The 18015-nt window shown below is 41.6% G+C and overlaps 2 protein-coding genes across 3 annotated transcripts in view; one reads left to right on the top strand and one right to left on the bottom strand.

Moving 5' to 3' along the window:
• The window catches only part of SSBP1 (single stranded DNA binding protein 1), a 68294-nt gene that overhangs the window by 42197 nt on the left and 8082 nt on the right, over positions 1-18015 (top strand). The gene's annotated exons all lie outside the window — the stretch shown is intronic.
• On the bottom strand, positions 10525-15369 carry PRSS37 (serine protease 37). Of its 2 annotated transcripts, none has more exons than XM_059073516.2 (5): positions 15336-15369; positions 13534-13675; positions 12000-12253; positions 11243-11379; positions 10525-10665 (listed from the first exon to the last, which is right to left on the bottom strand). In XM_059073516.2, the coding sequence occupies exons 1-5, from the start codon at positions 15367-15369 to the stop codon at positions 10525-10527; spliced, it is 708 nt and encodes a 235-aa protein (XP_058929499.1). The 2 variants fall into 2 exon arrangements, with proteins under 2 accessions (XP_058929499.1, XP_058929500.1); XM_059073517.1 differs by having other exon boundaries at positions 12003-12253.

Raw genomic sequence — 18015 nt, 5'->3', positions numbered from 1 at the left:
AGAAATCAAGGCTAGGGTTTTATGTTTGGTAAATGAGGTGTTATGTTCTGTTTATATATAGAAAATAATTCATTTCTTTTAAAATTACATATATAAGTTGTGTTTTTCCTATTATATTAAATAGGGATTAGGAACAATTAATATAGTGATCATTAATTTTTATGAAATTTCATCTATCTGTTAATGTTAGTCATTTTAGATAAGCTTAAAAAAAAGTTTCCCATTTCTCCACTGTAGTTGGTCTCGTTATCTAACTGAAAAACAAAACAAAATATATTTCTATTTCTGGGAGTTTCTTTGAGCCCTAGACTTGCCTTTCAGGATAAAAGTCAGTTGGCTGCCACAGCTGGCATTAAGTTCTGAGCCCAGTACCTAGGGTGGGGCCAGATGGGAGTGAGGGGCACCTGCTTCTGCTCCCCGAAAGAACGTGCTCCCTGGAGAGGTCAAGCCTTATTTTCTTTGGTCATTTGGCCATCCTGACTGTCCACTCTGGCCTCTCCACAGCCTAAAGTGAGAGTTTTAGCATGTTGGGTCTTTGAGTTGGATGGAGATCATCTAGAACATCAAATCCATGGAACTGAGTCTGTTTTTGTTTCTTCTAAGTTCTTGGTGCCTAGAATATTACCTGGCCTATAATAAACAATAAATGTTTTCTAAATGATTGATTAGCTATGTTAACTAGTCTTTTAACTCCTTTTATATATTATAGAGAAATTGAGGCCCAGAGAGGGCAACTCTGGGCCTGCCCAGAGTTTCGTAGAGAGCCAGAACTAAGTTTTCTGACTCCTGGTCCAAGGCTCTTTCCTTTATATCACACTACTTTCCTAAGGAGTTAGCTTTGCCTTTCCCTCCTTTGAATCTCGTCCCTTTTTGTATATACTTTCTCAGCCTTCTTTTTAGGCTTATTTGAACACATTTCCTTTGGTTCAGTTCTAAAGGATCTGTAATCCAAAGGACAATATGTGATATACTTAAATTTTTTTTTCATTTCTACTTTCATTAACATGTTCTAACACATGTCTTTTCCTTATCCAAAGCTGTGAACTGAGGTATGTGCTAGGCACATGTGGATGTTAGTCATAGTTCAAGGGAGGGATAGCTCCACTGATGTCACTGTGAGCTGTGTGAGGTCAAGCACCATCTTTGTCTTCTGGAAATGATAATATTCATCCTTTTCAAGTATAGAGATGCTTCTCTAGGGTTATATTTTTAGTAGTAGAGTGAATTTTCCACTATGCCATGCCTATTTTTGTACAGCTGTCTGTTGTGACCAACTGTTATAATGATAATAACCTAACATTTGTATTGGGCTTTACATTTTATCAGGTATTCTTATATGTAGTCTGTTATCTCATTTGATTTTAATAGCAACTCTATGCAGGTAGTAATTCTATCCCCATTCTATAGATGACAAAACTCAGGCTGGAGTGATGATTTGCTTAACATCATCAACTAGTAAACAGTCAGATAAAACAGTCCCAAATGTTTGGACTCCAAGTCTTGTGCTTTTACCAGTAAACCTTAAGTTCCTCTTGTTCATACTTGTAAGGCTTCATGCCAGGATTAGCCTGTGGAATGCTCAAGTTTGTGAGTATTTTTAAACAGGTGAAATAAGCAACTAACCTTTCATGTTTGGTGTTGGTGGGATGCCTGGGAGTCAAGATCCAAAATCATGACAGACTGAAGTATCTATGACTTGCTTGTCTAGGGACAAAACACTTGCATTTTCCCAGTCATCTTTTGGGATTGGATTTCCTTCCTTTTCCGTGCGTGATTTAGCGCATGATGGATGTGAGGCTACTTTGTGTTTTATCCAAGAAAACAAATCTGGAGGCAAATCTGTGCTCTTGAATTGAATCTTCTGTAATTAAATCTTTTATAGTTTGCATTCTCCGAGCTGCAGCTGGATCCATGTTCATGTGCATAAGTGTGTATGTATGTGTGTAGGTCTTACTACTTCCCTTTCTGTCATGTGGTATGATCTCTGATGGTGCAGCCTAGCGGGGGACTAGAAAAAGATGTAAACAATACAGAAAGGTAGAAAATGTACTGCGGCGCATTTCCCATTCCGCCCCTGTTACTAGTCCCACTGCCCAGACGTGGCCACATTTGACCATTTGTCTTAGCGCTTCTGGTGATTACTTTCACAACTCTAAATAATATTTTGCCTTTCTTACTTGGTTTATCAACTTTGAAACTGTAACTTTTGAATCCCATTCATCATAGTTTGGGAATCATCTCACTTAACCCCAAATTTATTCCCGTCTCCTATATTTGATTAGTTTTATTTACTTGTCATTCTTCTGGTTACTAATTTTGTTAACTTCAAGTAATATGTTTTTTGGTTTTTTTTTTTAAAGTGTTCATCTAATCTATTATTCTGTGGCTATGGTTTTTTTAAAGTTATTTATTTATTTTATATTTATTTTTGGCTGTGTTGGGTCTTGGTTTCTGTTTGAGGACTTTCTCCAGTCGCGGCGAGCGGGGCCACTCTTCATCGCGGTGCGCGGGCCTCTCACTGTCGCCACCTCTCCCATTGCGGAGCACAAGCTCCAGACGCACAGGCTCAGTAGTTGTGGCTCATGGACCTAGCTGCTCTGTGGCATGTGGGATCTTCCCGGACCGGGGCACGAACCCGTGTCCCCTGCATTGGCAGGCGGGCTCTTAACCCCTGTGCCACCAGGGAAGCCCAAGTAATATGTTATTCACTTTACTTTTTGAACCATAACTTATGACAGTGTCTACGGAATCTGACTATGTAGAAGGAAGAAGTTAGTGCTTTAACTCTCATGTACTTTTCCCACATCCCAACTCATGTGTCCAACTTGAAAAGACTTAAGGAGGAAATTAATTTATTGGAAGGATATTGGCTGTTTCTTAGAATCAATGGCAAGTCTGGAGAGTCAGCATCAGAATGGGAACCAAGAGGGTTTAAACAACTGAGAACACAACCAAGTCACTCTAGAGGGACTGATGCTGGCAGCAACACTCACATTTCAACTGTCAGCATTATTATGTCCTAGACAGTGCCACTGCCTCTGTGAATGTGTCCCTGGCTAAGAGCTTCTGGTTGGCTGATTGTAGGTCACACACCTGCCCTAGATGATAGGTCCTGTGGTGAGAAAAAGTCTGATTTCCCTTTTGCTTCTAAAATATGTATTTTTAATTTAGGTGAAATGATGTACTCAACAATGAGGTTAAGTAGCAGAGTCGATACAGCAGATGGTCGATTAATGAACTGGAAGGTCAGCTCAAAGAACTCTCTCAGAAGGTGTCAGGAAACAATAAAAATATGGAAATAGGAGAGACAGGCCAAAAAATTAAGCATATTGATTGAAGATAAAAGAAACTACTGGGGACAACTTTCTCTCAATTAAAGAGAAAATGTTAGTAATATATAAGCATTTTAAGAGCAAAGCTGAAAACTTTGCTGAGGGGCTTTCCTTCAGTGGGAGCTAGTGGAGTGACTTCAAGAACTTCTTATTTTATGTTAAATACAGTTATTATATGAGCCAGCAATTCCTCTCATAGGTATATAGCCAAGAGAAATGAAAATATATGTCCACACAAAAATTTACCAATGAATATTCATGGCAACACTGTTCATAATAGTCAAGAAGTGGAAATAACCCAAATGTCCATCATCCGATGAATGGATAAACAAAATGTGGTGTGTGTGTGTGTGTGTGTACACACATATTCATACGATGGAATATTATTCAGCCATAAGAAGGAAAGAAGTACTGATACATGCTATAACACAGATAGACCTTGAAGCATTATGCTAACTGAAGGGAGCCTGTCACAAAGACTGCATATTATATGACTCCCTTTCTATGAAAGGTCCAGAATAGGCAAATCTATAGAACCAGAAAGTTGATTAGTGGTTTCCAGGTGCTGGGGAATAGAGGTATTGGGTAATGACTACTTACGGGTATAGGTTTCTATCAGGGTCATGAAAATGTTCTAAAATTAGATGGTGGTAATAATTGCTTAAGTCTGTGACTATGTGAAAAACCACTGAATTATACACTTAAAGACACATTAAAGAAATTAAAGATATAAGTATTGGAAAAGAAGAAATAAAAGGATATGATTGTCTTCATAGAAAATCCCAATAATCTAAAAAGCTTTAGGAAATAAGTTAATTTAGAAATGTAACTATATATAAGGTCAATACCCAAACGTCAGTGTGTTTCTATATAGCATTATGAAACTAGTAAACCTGGGTTTTTAGAAAACCATTTTTCGCAGCCTCTAGTGTGCTGTAAAATTCTGGGAAAGCTTTAGTTAGTACAAGCTTCATGGTGAAAGTTAGTTTCAGTTTCTCAATCTTGGCTGCATATGAGAATCACTTTGGCAGATTAAAAAGTATCCCAAGTGCCCAGGTCTTGCCCAAGAACAATTACGTCAGAATCTCTGAGATAGGATCCAGGCATATTACGTCTTTTAAAGTTCCTCAGGTGATTCAAATGTGCAAAAAAGGTTAAGAAAAATAGACTATTAATCTAATTGAAGTTTTCTTAGCATAGTATATCACTGAGATGAACTTATCTTGAATATAAGGTAAAAGATAACTTTAAAAAACAGGTATCAACAGTTCAGGCTTTTTTCCTTTTAATAAGGTTTTATAATTCAGCACTGGATAATTCTGAGGAACTAGTAAAAGAGTTGGAGGAACATCTGATGACAGCGGCATTCACTTCAAGGCCCCTAGCTTTGCAAACTGGCTTTGGGTTTTCCCAGTATCCCCACAGGAGCAGTAGCCGATCCAAATCCTTACTCCCGAGATCCATGTCCTGGACGTTCCCTGGGTGGATCCCTCACCCTCTTCTTCCCTTCTTTTGTCCACTCATCGTCATCGCCTTCCGGGTACATTCAGGCTCAGGAGCCACATTTTGTCACACTTTATCATTACAACTTGTCATAAACACATTCCTCATCCTCCCTTTCTCACCCCTGATCGTGGCATTTTCACTATTCTCTGTTTATCATGATATCTCTAGGAGAGCAGACACCACCTTTCCCAAACACCTTTCAACTCTATTTTCTGTATTCCCAAGGAGAATTCTTAGAACCTGCTCAAGTTTTGGGGATCCTTGTCAAATGAATCTCAATATGTACTCTCTTTAAAATGTTACCCCAGTACTCCCAATTCCACTTTAGTTTTCTTTCATAGTACTTATCTGATATACATTTAAAAATTTAACTACCTGTACCTTTAAGCTAGAATGTATACTCCTTGAGGACAAGAATCGTTTTCTTTGTGTCTTCAGTGTTTAGAATGGTAGATATTGTTGAACGAATAGCTATGGGCACAAAAATGGAACCATAACATATATACTATTTCATAAACTGAGTCTTATGCTTATAATTTTCATGACAATACATATTCTTTTACAACACCATTTTAAATGATCACACATATTGTGTATGGTTGTACTGCCTTTTTAGAAATAAGTGATACTCTGTGGCCCCCACCCCACCAGTTTTTTGCTCTCTACAGTGCTGCAGCAAACATCCTTGTAAAACTCTAAAGGTAGAAGTCAGAATATGCATAATTCGAAGGCTTATCATATGCATTGCCAAATTTTTGTAGAAAGTGAATATGTACTTCCACCAGATGTGGGATCCTAATTTTTTTTTTTTTTTTCGGTACGTGGGCCTCTCACTGTTGTGGCCACTCCCGCTGTGGAGCACAGGCTCTGGACGCGCAGGCTCAGCAGCCATGGCTCACGGGCCCAGCCCCTCTGCCGCATGTGGGATCTTCCCGGACCGGGGCACGAACCCACGTCCCCTGCATCGGCAGGCGGACTCTCAACCACTGCGCCACCAGGGAAGCCCTGGGATCCTAATTTTAAATAGGGTAGTCAGACAAGACTTTACTAAGAAACTATTTAAACAAAGATTTTAGGAAGTGAGGGAGGTAGCCATGCAGAAATCTGGGGAAAGTGTAAAGGTTTGAGGTAAGAAAGTGTCTAATGTATCCAAGGAGGAGCGAGGAGGCCACTGTGGCTGGAGTAGAGGGTGTAGTGGGCACTGAGGTCAAAGGGGCCATGGAGCCCTTGATTTTAGGGACTTTATAGACCATTGTTCAAATTTTATCTTCTATTCTGAGTGAGATGGGGAACCATTGGAGGGTTTTTAGCAGAGACAAGTGACAAAACTTGACTTAGGTTTTAAAAGACCACTTTGGTAGTTGTACTGAGAATAGGTTAAATTTAGTAAGGCAAAAGTAGAAGAATAAAATGGGTTGGGGGATACTGCACTGCTCCAGGTTTACCAGGGTGGTTGCAGTGGAGACAGGGAGACGTGGTAAGATTGTCAAAATGTTTTGAAGATAGACCTGGCAGGATTTACCTATAGATTAGATATAAGATATGAGAGATGAGAGGAATCAAAAGTGACTCCAAAATTTTTGGCCTGAGTAAATTGCAGGGTCATCAGCTTGTCACCAGTTCATATGGGGAAGATCGTGGGTGAGGCTGGTTGACTTGTGGGTAAGACTTGGAGTTCAGTTTTGAACATGTTGAGTTTGAGGTATATATATTAGATATCAAAGTAGACTATATGAGTAAAATACATGAGACTGGACATCAAGGGAAAAGTCCAAACTGGAGATATGTATTTGGGAGCTGTTAGATTATATATCATATTTAAAATCTTAAGACTACCATAGATCATTAAGGAAGTGGATGATATGGATAAGAGAAGAGGGCCAAGACTAAAACTTGGGGAACTCTGATGTTAAGAGGTTGGAGAAATGTGGTGGAATCAGTAGAGGAGACTGAAAAGAAGTAACCAGTGAGATAGATGGAAAAAAGATGACGTCTTGGAGGCCAAGTAAAGAAAATGTTTCCAGGAAGAGGGAATGATTAACATTTTCAGTTGATGCTGATAATGTCAAGTAAAATGAGAGCTGAGAATTGACCTGTGGATTTAGAAATATACAAGTCATTGGTGACTTTAGAAAGAGGAGTTTTCGAGGGAGTGCTGTGCAAAAGCCAGATTTGAGCTGGATCAAGAGACTGGGATGGAGAGGAATTGGTGAAAAAAAGTGCAAATAGACAACCTTTTCAAGGAGTTTTGCTGTAAATTGTAGGAGAGAATAGCAGCCGGGGCAGGGGGCATGAACTCTAAATACAATTTTTTAATGGGAGATAGAACAACATGGTTCTGTGTTGATGGGACTGATGGGAGGGGGGAGAGAGAGAGAGAGAGAAAGAGACAGAGATAGAGACAGAGAGACTGAGAGACCAAGAGACCAAAAGAGAAATAGTACCAGAGTGATTTTCTTGACTAGAAGAGAGGGGATGGGATCTAGTGAATAAGTGGAGCCTTTGCTTTAGATACAAGCTGTTAAAATCTGCACAAAATCATCCCGAAAGCCTATGTCAAGAGCAGAGTCATTTATTAATAATCGTTCTAGCCAGGGAACGATGTATTAAGAACAGAACATCAGTGATGTCCACAGAAGGGGAGTTACAGGAGGTTTTTTTTTTTTTTTTGTGTGTGTGTGTGTGTGTGTGTGTGTGTGTGTGTGTTACACGGGCCTCTCACTGCTGTGGCCTCTCCCGTTGGGAAGCACAGGCTCCGGACGCGCAGTCTCAGCGGCCATGGCTCACGGGCCCAGCTGCTCCACGGCATGTGGGATCTTCCCGGACCAGGGCACGAACCTGTGACCCCTACATCGGCAGGCAGATTCTCAACCACTGCGCCACCAGGGAAGCCCTCAGGAGATTTTTTAAGGGCTAGCTCTTATGATTATAAATTGGGTGATCTTTACTGGGTGAGCTGGGGCTTCCCTGGTGGCGCAGTGGTTGAGAGTCCGCCTGCCGATGCAGGGGACACGGGTTCGTGCCCCGGTCCGGGAAGATCCCACATGCCGCGGAGCGGCTGGGCCCGTGAGCCATGGCCACTGAGCCTGCGCGTCCGGAGCCTGCGCTCCGCAACGAGGGGAGAGGCCACAACGGTGAGAGGCCACAACGGTGAGAGGCCCGTGTACCGCAAAAAAAAACCAAAAACAACAAAAACAACAACAACAACAACAACAAAAAAAACTGGGTGAGCTTTTGGAAATGGGCAATGAATAGGGATTGGTCACTTTTAATTGGCTTTGGAGCACAGAGTGCATTCAGTGTTTCTTTTTCCATCTGGATTGTGAAACTTTTGTGGTCCTTTCTTTCCAGATAGGTTGTGGTTTGTTCTTGCTTGTTTTGCAGAATTGATAATTTTCTGACAGGTAGGACTATGGATTTAATTTTCATTTCTCAACTTCCTTTTGGTCATCCTCTGGCTGAGGCTATAGGACAGATGATTTTGAATGGTGATCCAGATCTACACTGCTGTTTGAGTTATCTTTTGTCAGAGTGGCAGTAATTTTGCTTTAAACAAGTCCTAATCTTTCTTGTTGCTTCTATTGCATACTTGTTCTTTGCATCATTTGAGGAGACAGCAGCCGCATGGTAGCATTTAAGGGAGTTTTCACACATTTGAACATAGCACAGTTTGCAATCTACTTCTAAGAGTGATTGATATGATTTGTTTATGCCTAAGTCATAGGCAATGGGAGTAGAGGAAATTCTTTGCCTGGAATATTGTTGCCTTTGCATTCAACACTTGAAGACTTGACTTCAACTCAAGGAATTTTTTTTTTAAATGGATCTAACTTTGTTAAGTTTGTGCCTTGACCAGGTTGCTACCTTAAAAGGAAAGAGGGCGTTGGGCTTTTTTTTTTAATGTTCCCTCTGACATTCTTTTTAACCTGATTTACATTTCATAGGGTCAGGAAGCAATGCCAAGTGGCAAGACAGTATTAGAAATTCTGTTTTGGGAGTGGAATGAGGTTGGTGGGAAGTATCCAGGAGGCTTGGATGCCATTCTAATAAGTTTAGGTATTCTCGGGGCAATCGGGAACCATTGAAGGTTTTAAAATCGCTTTATAGAAAGCAGTTCTTTTAGGGGCTGTGGATTTAAAAGTTGTATTAGTTTTCTATGGCTGTTGTAACAAATTACCATAAACACCTTAAATCAATAAAATATATTACCTTAAATCAATACAAATTTATTATCTTACAGTACTAGTAGTAGGTCAGAAATTTGACAGATTTCCCTGGGTTAAAATCAAGTTGTCAAGGATTGTAGGACTAAGGTCGCCATTTCTTTGCTAATTGGTGGCTGAGGGTCATTTCCAGTTTCTAGAGACCGCTCATGTTCCTTGCCTTGTAGCTTCCTTTTTCCATCTTCAAAGCCTGCAGTGGGGGGTAGGTCCGTCTCATGCTTTGAATCTCTGCTGCCTCGTCTGTTGTCATGTCTCTCTGGCCAAATATTCTGCCTTCCTCTTCCACTTTTAAGGGCCCATGTGATTACATTGGTCCCACCCAGATAATCCAGGATAATCTCAATGTCCGTAAGCATAATCACATCTGCAAAGCTGCATTTTCCATGTAAAGTAACATATTCATGTGTTCTGAAGATTAGGGAGTGGACATTTTGGGGGGCATTATTCTGCCTAACACAGACGTCATTAAAGTATAGATTGTATTTTAAACCTTGGGAATAGAAAATATTACTCAAGGATAGTGTGAGGTTGTTTCCTGAATCTTCATCTGCTGGGAGATTACTTTAACCTTCCTTGTCCTGTGTGACCAAATCTCTTGGGTATCCTGAATTCCTCTATCACTTCCAGATCTGGGATATCTGGAGAGATGTTTTACCAAGTTCTCAACCAGAGGACTGGTACCTGCTTTCTTGACCTTGTTAATCCCATGGTCTGAGGCCAAACCCAATTCTTTCACCTCCTCTCAGCTGTCTCTACCTCTTAAGCTCTGCTGCTGCCCTGATACTGTGCTCTCCTTGGATCTCAATGACTTCTTCATCTTGCTCTGGAGCTGCCAGGCCTCCCTTTGGACTTGATTTGTGATCGTTGTCACTGTCCTGACATTTCTTTTCAACCTCCTACCCATCCACTAGCTCTCTCCCTTCAGCCTGCTGCATTTTGGGGAGAGTTTATTTCAGTACCCAGGATCTGAGACACAATTGAGAGCTTCAAGCCCTTTGAATGTTAAGAGAGGTAGCAGGAAAACAGAAGCCAGCATCTGTTGTGATGCTATGGACTTGCCTGTAATTTTGAGGCTAAGAGCACAGGGCTGAAAATCTGACATTTTGGGGTTCCATTTCAGGTTCTGATAATCACCAGCTATAATAATGTTAAATAACCTATATTAGTCTCAATTTTATTATTTGTAAAGTAGGAGTAAACGGTAACCTCAAAGGCTTGTTATAAGCATTAAATGAGATGATGGATATAACCCAGTACAGTATAGAAAGTGCTTATTTCATGTTTTGTTCTTGGTTCTTCAGATCATTATGGGATATAGACAGAGACACAAATAAGAAAATGTAGGATACTGGTGTTATACATCCAAATATTTCTATTTGGACGTTTTATTTTGAATTTGGGGAAAGTTGTGGTTAGTATTGTCAATGGCAGAGCCACTGGGATGCAGAGGGAGTAGTGTGGTCTCATTTGTCTTTAGTGACGTTCTCAATCCAGGTGATGTATTTCTCAACATTGGTGTAGATGCCCACATCCCCTCCCATGAAGTGTCCGACCTCGATCCCCTGTAGCTTGCCTTTGCAGATGACAGTAGCAACGGCCACCTCCTACAGGGATCATGCAGAGAGAGGGAGAGAGACAGATAAGGTCAGATCTACTCCCTGTAGGAGCCCTCTTGTCCGCAATGTGGATGAGCCCTGTCTAGAGGTAGCAAGCACGCTGCATCAGGAAAAGAGCACTGAGTTGGGAGACTGGAAGCTTGAGTCATTTACCTAGCTTTGTCGTAACTAGTCTTGTGTGACACTGAGAAAGAGGAAAGACCGTTCTAGAACTCACATGTAAAATGAGTCAAACTCCATTTGTTTGAACTGGTGAAGCCAGTTTCAATTTGTGAAGAGTTTGAATTTTTTAAAAGCAATGCCTGTTTCAAAGTTGCATCTATGAGAATAAAAACCTAGCAAAGTGTTATTAACTCTAGGTACTGCGTGATGCCCTTTAATGAATACAGACATCTCTAAGGAGGGCCCTTTACTGAAGATAATTGGGGGGCTTTGCTGTAGCCTTATCAAATTTTCAAAAAATTATGAAGCTGTGGGCTTTCAGTTTTTTAAATATCATGATTAAATAGTTAACTGGACATATATAATACAAGTAAGTGAAAGTTGAATAGAGAGAAAAGATTACCCCAAAAATTCGACTGAACACTTTCACAAATTTAACACATATGGAGTTTCTGTGGCTTTTTCCTTGTTCAGTTTTCTGGCAGTCTGCATCAGACATCATGGGGGCCTCCAGATTCTGCCTTAAATCAGGGTGTCTGCCTGAGGGAAGACAGGGATAAAAGAAACCTTCCTGTTCACAATTGGGTTTTTTTTTTTCACAATTGTTATTTAGCGCTCCAATTACCACCTTCTATTTCAACTGGTGTTTTGTGTGTGTCTGAAGAAAATAATGAGACAAAGGGAAGACATGATTTTGTGCATGGTTATGAGAGTTAATATTGAGGATTTTGAAATAGCCTTTATGTCCCTTTAAAAAGCAGTTTTCTTTCTTCTCTGTGTCTGTTTTTGGAGGCATAAGAGGTGACCTGACTCAGGTTCTCAGGTGTTCTCCATGTGTTAAGTGAGCCAGTATGGGAGAGAGGAGCACAGACTCTTTCATGTGAATTGTACCCCTGACGATCAGGAATGGCGTGGCCTCTGTGCAGAGTCAGGTGGCCTGGTGGCCTCCTCTGCCAAAGCTCTGAAGAAGCAGTGGAGCATTAGTCACCCTGGGAAGGGAGGAGCTTTGGACTTCTGGGAGGGTCTCTCTTTGTCAGACCACTCATATAGTATCTCCCTTTGGTCTCCATCCATTCTCCTCCCTTCTCAGCTATACAGACATGGGTGCTCCTCTTCAGGGATAACTGATGACCCTGAGTTTCTGTGGGAGGTGTACTCACCGCTGTTGTCTTGGCTCCAGTCCAAGCCTGAAAGCATACAGAGGGTGCCTGGCTTGACGGTGCTGGTGGCGAGGGGAATGGGCTGGACTTTGTGGTTGAGGTTGGCGGGCTTAGCCAGCCTAATGAGCATGAGGTCATCCTGGGGGGAACTATGACTGTAGTTCCAGTAGCGGACAATCTGGATAGGGTCAATTATCTGCTCTGTCCCATCTCTGATTCTGCTCCTGAGATTTCCCAGCATCACTTTCAGGTTTCTGGAGGGATAAGGAGTTGGAAGTAATCATCATCATCCTCGTCATCATCATCTAAGCTGATGTTGCATGTTATAGGGTGCCAGATACTTTGCCAGGGTCTTTATCCGGATTCTGGATTACGTCATTTACCACTCACAACAAATCTGTGAGGAAGATTCTATTTTGAATCCCCATTTTACAGATGAAGTAATGGAGGCACGTAAGAGTGTTCACCCATGTCACACAGTTAAGTGAGGGAGCCTTTAACCACTATGTTTTCATGTAGTGTCCTTAATGTAGTGGAGAAGAAAAAGATGCATGGCATAGAAATATTATTTTCCCTCCTTTCCAGCTCCAGCCTATCAGGTTGGGCATTTCCATTCTGGTGGAGGTAAGAGAATGAGGTGACCTGAGTGTTGGGTATCTCCTGTTTGCTTCATCATATCTACTCACGACTCTTTCATCCTGCTCTGTACTTTGGAAGGTGACATATGTGGACTAAGTCAGTGGGCTTTCTGGGCCTCTAGTGTTTAATTGGTATTTGGCCAATAAGAAGCACCGGAAAGTAAGGGGAGGGAGAAGGGAGAGGTTGGAGTATTTATCCTCCCATCTTTCTTCCTTTAAGGTTGCCACAGGGCGTGGCTGTTGGCTGTCTCTTGACCAATGGTTACAGCCCCTATCAGGCAATCCCTGCGCACAGCGCGCTCTCTCTCTCTCTCTCTCTCTCTCTCTCTTTCCCCCTCCCCCCTTGTAAACATTCTCTCCCCCACCGCTTTAGGTCTAGGGGTAGTAACTGCACCTTTCTAATACTAAACGCGGGGGGACTGAACTATTCCCTGTGTTTTCCCTATAACGAGACCATACCTTTGTCGTTAGTTCTTTTTATAAACTCTCCTCAATCAAATTTGAGTGTACCATCAGTTACCTGCTGGTGCCTTAACTGACAAAACACATTCCGGTTGCCAGTAAAAAACTTGAAAAACCGAAGGGAGACTGAGGAGGCATAGTCCATAGAACGGGGCTCCTCAAGAGCAGCACTGCTGACGTTTGGGGCTGGGTACTGCTCTGTGGTGGGGCTGCTCTGTGCGTGGTAAGGCGTTTAGCCTTACCCGCCCTGGCCTCTGTTCGCTGGGGAGGTGCCCTTAGCACAGCCTCCCCCATCCTTCATCCCATTGTGACAGCCAAAGATGTCTGCCTTTGCCAAATGTAAATACCCTGGAGGGGAAGCTGCCTCTACTTGAGAACCACCAACGCAGAATGAGTAGTAGCTGTTGTAGTGGGTAAGGATGCCTGGCACTCACGGTAGGTAGCAGTGGGCGGGGGCCAGCACCCAGTTGCTTTTGATGAGGACACCCACACAGGGGTTGAAGTGAGACTTGAGGTATACCAAATAGGGGGCATGGTCTTCTTTCTGCACAGACGAGTGAGCGGGGAAAAATGTCCCTGAGAAACATAAATAAGATGTTCTTAGAACGAATAAGACAATCAACAACTCCCTAGTTGAATAGAAATATGGATGATTTTAAAGAAGTAATCAGTTGGCCAGGAAATGTGAAAATGTTTGACATTTTTTCGAATAAAAATGTAAATCAAAATGATGTAGTGTTTCATCTAATGTTTATACTGATCATTTTTGTTTAATATTGGTAATATTCAGTCTAAGAAAGTACAATGAGAGAGACTCTCATTTACTGCTTATAGGAATGGGAATTTATTCTGTTTTCTTGAAAAGCAATTTAGAAATGGGCATCAAGAATTGTAAATGGTTTGTCAACTTTGACCTAATATTTCCAAAGCCAAGAATTCTTGATTCTAAAGAAATAATCAGATGTAGACAAAGATTATTAATAAATGTGCTCATTTTAATACTATAATAGCTAAATGGTTGAAATATGAGTGTCCAATGCAGTAATGTTGGACATTGAAATACAAAAGTATATGAACAAATGGAACATCATATATATTAAAACTGTATTTGTAAAGAATATTAAACAGCAAAGGAAATACTGATAACCTTTAAGTTAAAAAATAAAAATGTACATTTAATCCAGTAATCTAATTGTCTAAAAACAAGTAAAGAAACAAAAATAAACCATTAAAAATAAATAAAGCCTGGGAGTAAATTCAGACAATGCATTAGCATGTGTTGACTGAGGTGGGATTATGAATGATGTTTATTGTTTCTACTTTTTAATATTTCCAAATTTTCTAGTATGAACAAGCAGTGCTTTTATAAATGAATTATATTATTTAAAAAAACTAGAGAATAAACAGGAGGAAGGCTGATTCTAGTATCAGAAATATTATTCTTGTCTCAGCTGCCCTCGGTTCTTATGTTAATCCTCCCCAAGCCCAGTCCTGTACCTCACCACACCCTTCTCTGTGAGGTCACACAGTTAGAAACCCCAAGGAAAAAGGGGTGGAGTATTATTAAAGACAAGAGACATTGAGCTCTTGTTCTAATTGCTTTACATGGATTTATTTAATCTTCACAATGACTCTATAGTGTAGGTAGTAATATCCCCATTTTGACTGTAGAAACTGAAGCACAGATAGATTAATTAACTTGTCCAAGCTCACACAGCTAATTTATGATGTGACCTAGGCAAGTCAGGGTGTGGTGGGAAAGGCCCCACCGGCAAATTCTGCCATCAGAAGAACTTCATGGTAGTCAGGAAGTGTAGGACATAGGGCCCTAGCATTTGATCTTTTGCTCCCACGTTCTCCGTCCCCTGCATTCTGAGTCTCTAAGCTTTTGAAAAAGGGGGCATATCAGATGTCAAAATGAGTACTCTGTCCTTGTGACTACACTAGGCTTGCCCACTGTGTGATGAAGCCCACATTTTGGAACAACCAGGGTGCAACACTCACTGTTGAGCATTCTCTGGGGCAGGTGTGCACCATAACCTACCCCATAGCTTAGCACTGGGGGCTCAGCCTGTCCCGAGAGCCTTTGGAGTCTGAGAGGGGAGACCCCGAATTATGCTTCTGACAGTTTTTCTTGACTCTTCTTTTGCACCTTCCACACATCCTGCCTCTGCCTCACTGCATCCTATATTAACCTGTGCCTTACAGGACAGAGTAGAAAGTCATGGATACATACCAGCAAGGACACTCAAACAGAAGATAAATTTCATAGCCGTCTAAATCTTTCCTTGTGAGGTGCGGAAGACCAGCAGAAAGTGGAGCTCTCAGCCCAGTATTTTCCTCAGGAACACCTAGGAGAATCAGTGGGTGTGGTTAGGCGTGGGGGCACGCGGTGGGACTGAAAAGCAGCTCTGGGCATAAACAGGAAGGAGGAAGAGGGCTCCATTTAGGCAGATGGAGGCCCTCTGCTCCAGGGAAGATGGGGGCTGTGCCTCTATTGGCATCTCTGAGGGGAGGACAAGGAAGCCTAGTTCCTAGACGTCTGGATCCAGGTCCCTCTATTTACTGTCCCTAAGACCCCATCTGCCTAAAAGTAGTCAAACTGTCTGTGGGAAAGAGAGCTCCAGGCTTAGGACTTCTCTCCCCATGGAGTTTTTCAGGCCAGGGCTGTGGGGAACAGGATTCTCCACCTTAGTTCAGGAAGACAGTGCTCAGGTTTGCTCTGAACTCCCTAGCAGTTATTTATACTTTCCTTCAGCCCCTCCCATCTTTATTACACTCACTTCATCTTTCCCCGTGGTCACTATTTCATCACTCAGCCATCTTCACCAGCTTGGTCTGGTTGTTGTGATCAGCAGCTTTGAGCTATGGAAATGTGGAAATGGAACGCATTCATTGAGCGGTTATTTTGACAGTTGGAGAATGATTACGTTCTAGATTACATTAGATCTAGGATCTGCTGAATGGCTGGTGACAATTCAGAAGGCAGTACCTCTAAGTGTTTTTTTACCCAATGAAGAGATTTCCCAGCCAATAACACACTGCCACCGTCACCCCTGGCTAGTTGGGAACACAGAGAGCAGGGATGCTAATAGTTAACATTCATTGAGCACTTACTGCATGCCAGGCACTGAGCTAAGTTCTTTACAGACATTGTTAGTGGTGATTTTATATCAGGTTAGTCTGAGACGTAAAATAAATTATGCTTTGTATCATTCTAGCCCCTGAAAGTTTCCTAAACTCATAATCTCATTCCAGTGTCACAGCAACCCTGGAAAGGCGAGACAGGGGTGGGGCTGGTATCATTTTTTCTTTTTTCCTGACCTGTAGGTGACAGACCCGAAACAGAGAATTTTAATGATTTTCTCAAATCACACATGGCTGAAAAGACTAGAAGTACAATCTACATCTTACTACTGGATACCCACCACTTTTCAACCACATCCTCCAGGCTTCAGCTCGTTAACCAGCACTCATGGATCTGGGAAGGCTTTACAGTGCCTCACACAAATTCCTTGAAGTGTGGAATGAGAAATTAACATGACACCTACTTTCTTGAACCTCACAATGAACACAGAGCTACATTGGGAGTAGGGCTGGTTTATGAAATATTTTTGAGGTTCCTACACAGGATGGAGTTATGGAAGGTTTTCTGTGGTGGGGGTGGGATTAGTTAAAACAGGTAAAAATTTGGGAAAGAGATATACTTTACTTTCGGGTTGTTTTCCTAGATCTTTTGGAAAGCTTCTGGACCAGGAAGGGAGTTGGAGGCTTGTTTGAGGATGTGAGGACTAAGAGCAGAAAAGCAGATTTTCTGGAGGAGTTGGCACTGGGGACTGCTGCTACCTGTTGATGAGCTTCACATTGCTATCTCTAGCCCGGAGCTCTGGTCCCACATATGCAGCTGCCTCCTGGCAACCCTTGTTTGTGTCTCCTCTCAGCTCCTGAAATTTAGCATGTCAAAATTAAACTCCTTATTCCTCCAGCCTTTCACACTCATTCTTCTACTTGTTTTCCTCATTTTAGAGGACAATTCTACCTTGCGCTTTAAAAAATTTTCTCTTTTTCTGACCACTCGATCCCAAAGTCCATCCCACTTGCTGAAGTCTCTTAAAGCCATCCATATCTTTCCATTCTCACTGCTGTCACCCCAGTCCAGGCCGTAGTCTTGTCTCACTTGAACTAATGCATGTGCCTCTCTCCTGTTGCTCAACTTGCCGTTCTTCTACTCAGACTTTGTTTCTCAGATGTAGATGAGAGCATGTTAGTCTCCTCCTTAAAGCTCTTCAGTAGTTTGCTACTAAGTGTGGAATGAACCCCTGGCATGGTGTAGGGAGCTCCCTTGATCCTCACCTCATCTCATCTCGTCTCGTCTTTGTCTCCCTCCCTTCTCATCCCCTCTGTGCCACCCCCTCCCACCTGCCGGCCCCACACACTTATTTCCAGGCCTACAAAACTACTTTCAAGTGTGGGTTTTCTTGTTTCAGTACAAATAACCTTTTCTAATACTTTAGCCTTTGAATGTTTTAGTTTGCCAATCCCATTTATTTTTTTCCCTTTTTGTTTTAGGATATTAATATCTGATATGGACATTTTCATAAAGCTTCTCTTTGTAAAAATATCTTCAGAATCCTGTGGGTGTGTATGTATGTGTATGCTATTCAGCGTTTCCTCATGTTTGTAAATTTTTTGTCATTAAGTTCTTCATCTGTTAGTGTTATTATAGATTCCATGTATATTTGGAGACATACTGTCCATGGCCTCTTTCCACAGAATATCTCATGTTTATAGGGACTCTAAATCTATTATTGTCTCATTCTGCCATTTAACAGATTTTCTATTTAAGTAATATTCTTGTTATATTTGCTGCCAAAAAAATCAATTTGAAAAAGGCAGCCACAGAGAAAGGACAGAGC

Source organism: Kogia breviceps, chromosome 9 (assembly GCF_026419965.1).
Source record: "Kogia breviceps isolate mKogBre1 chromosome 9, mKogBre1 haplotype 1, whole genome shotgun sequence".
Lineage (NCBI taxonomy): Eukaryota > Metazoa > Chordata > Mammalia > Artiodactyla > Physeteridae > Kogia > Kogia breviceps.
The sequence above is the reverse complement of the archived record's forward strand: the minus strand, read 5'-3'. Positions and strand labels throughout refer to the sequence as shown.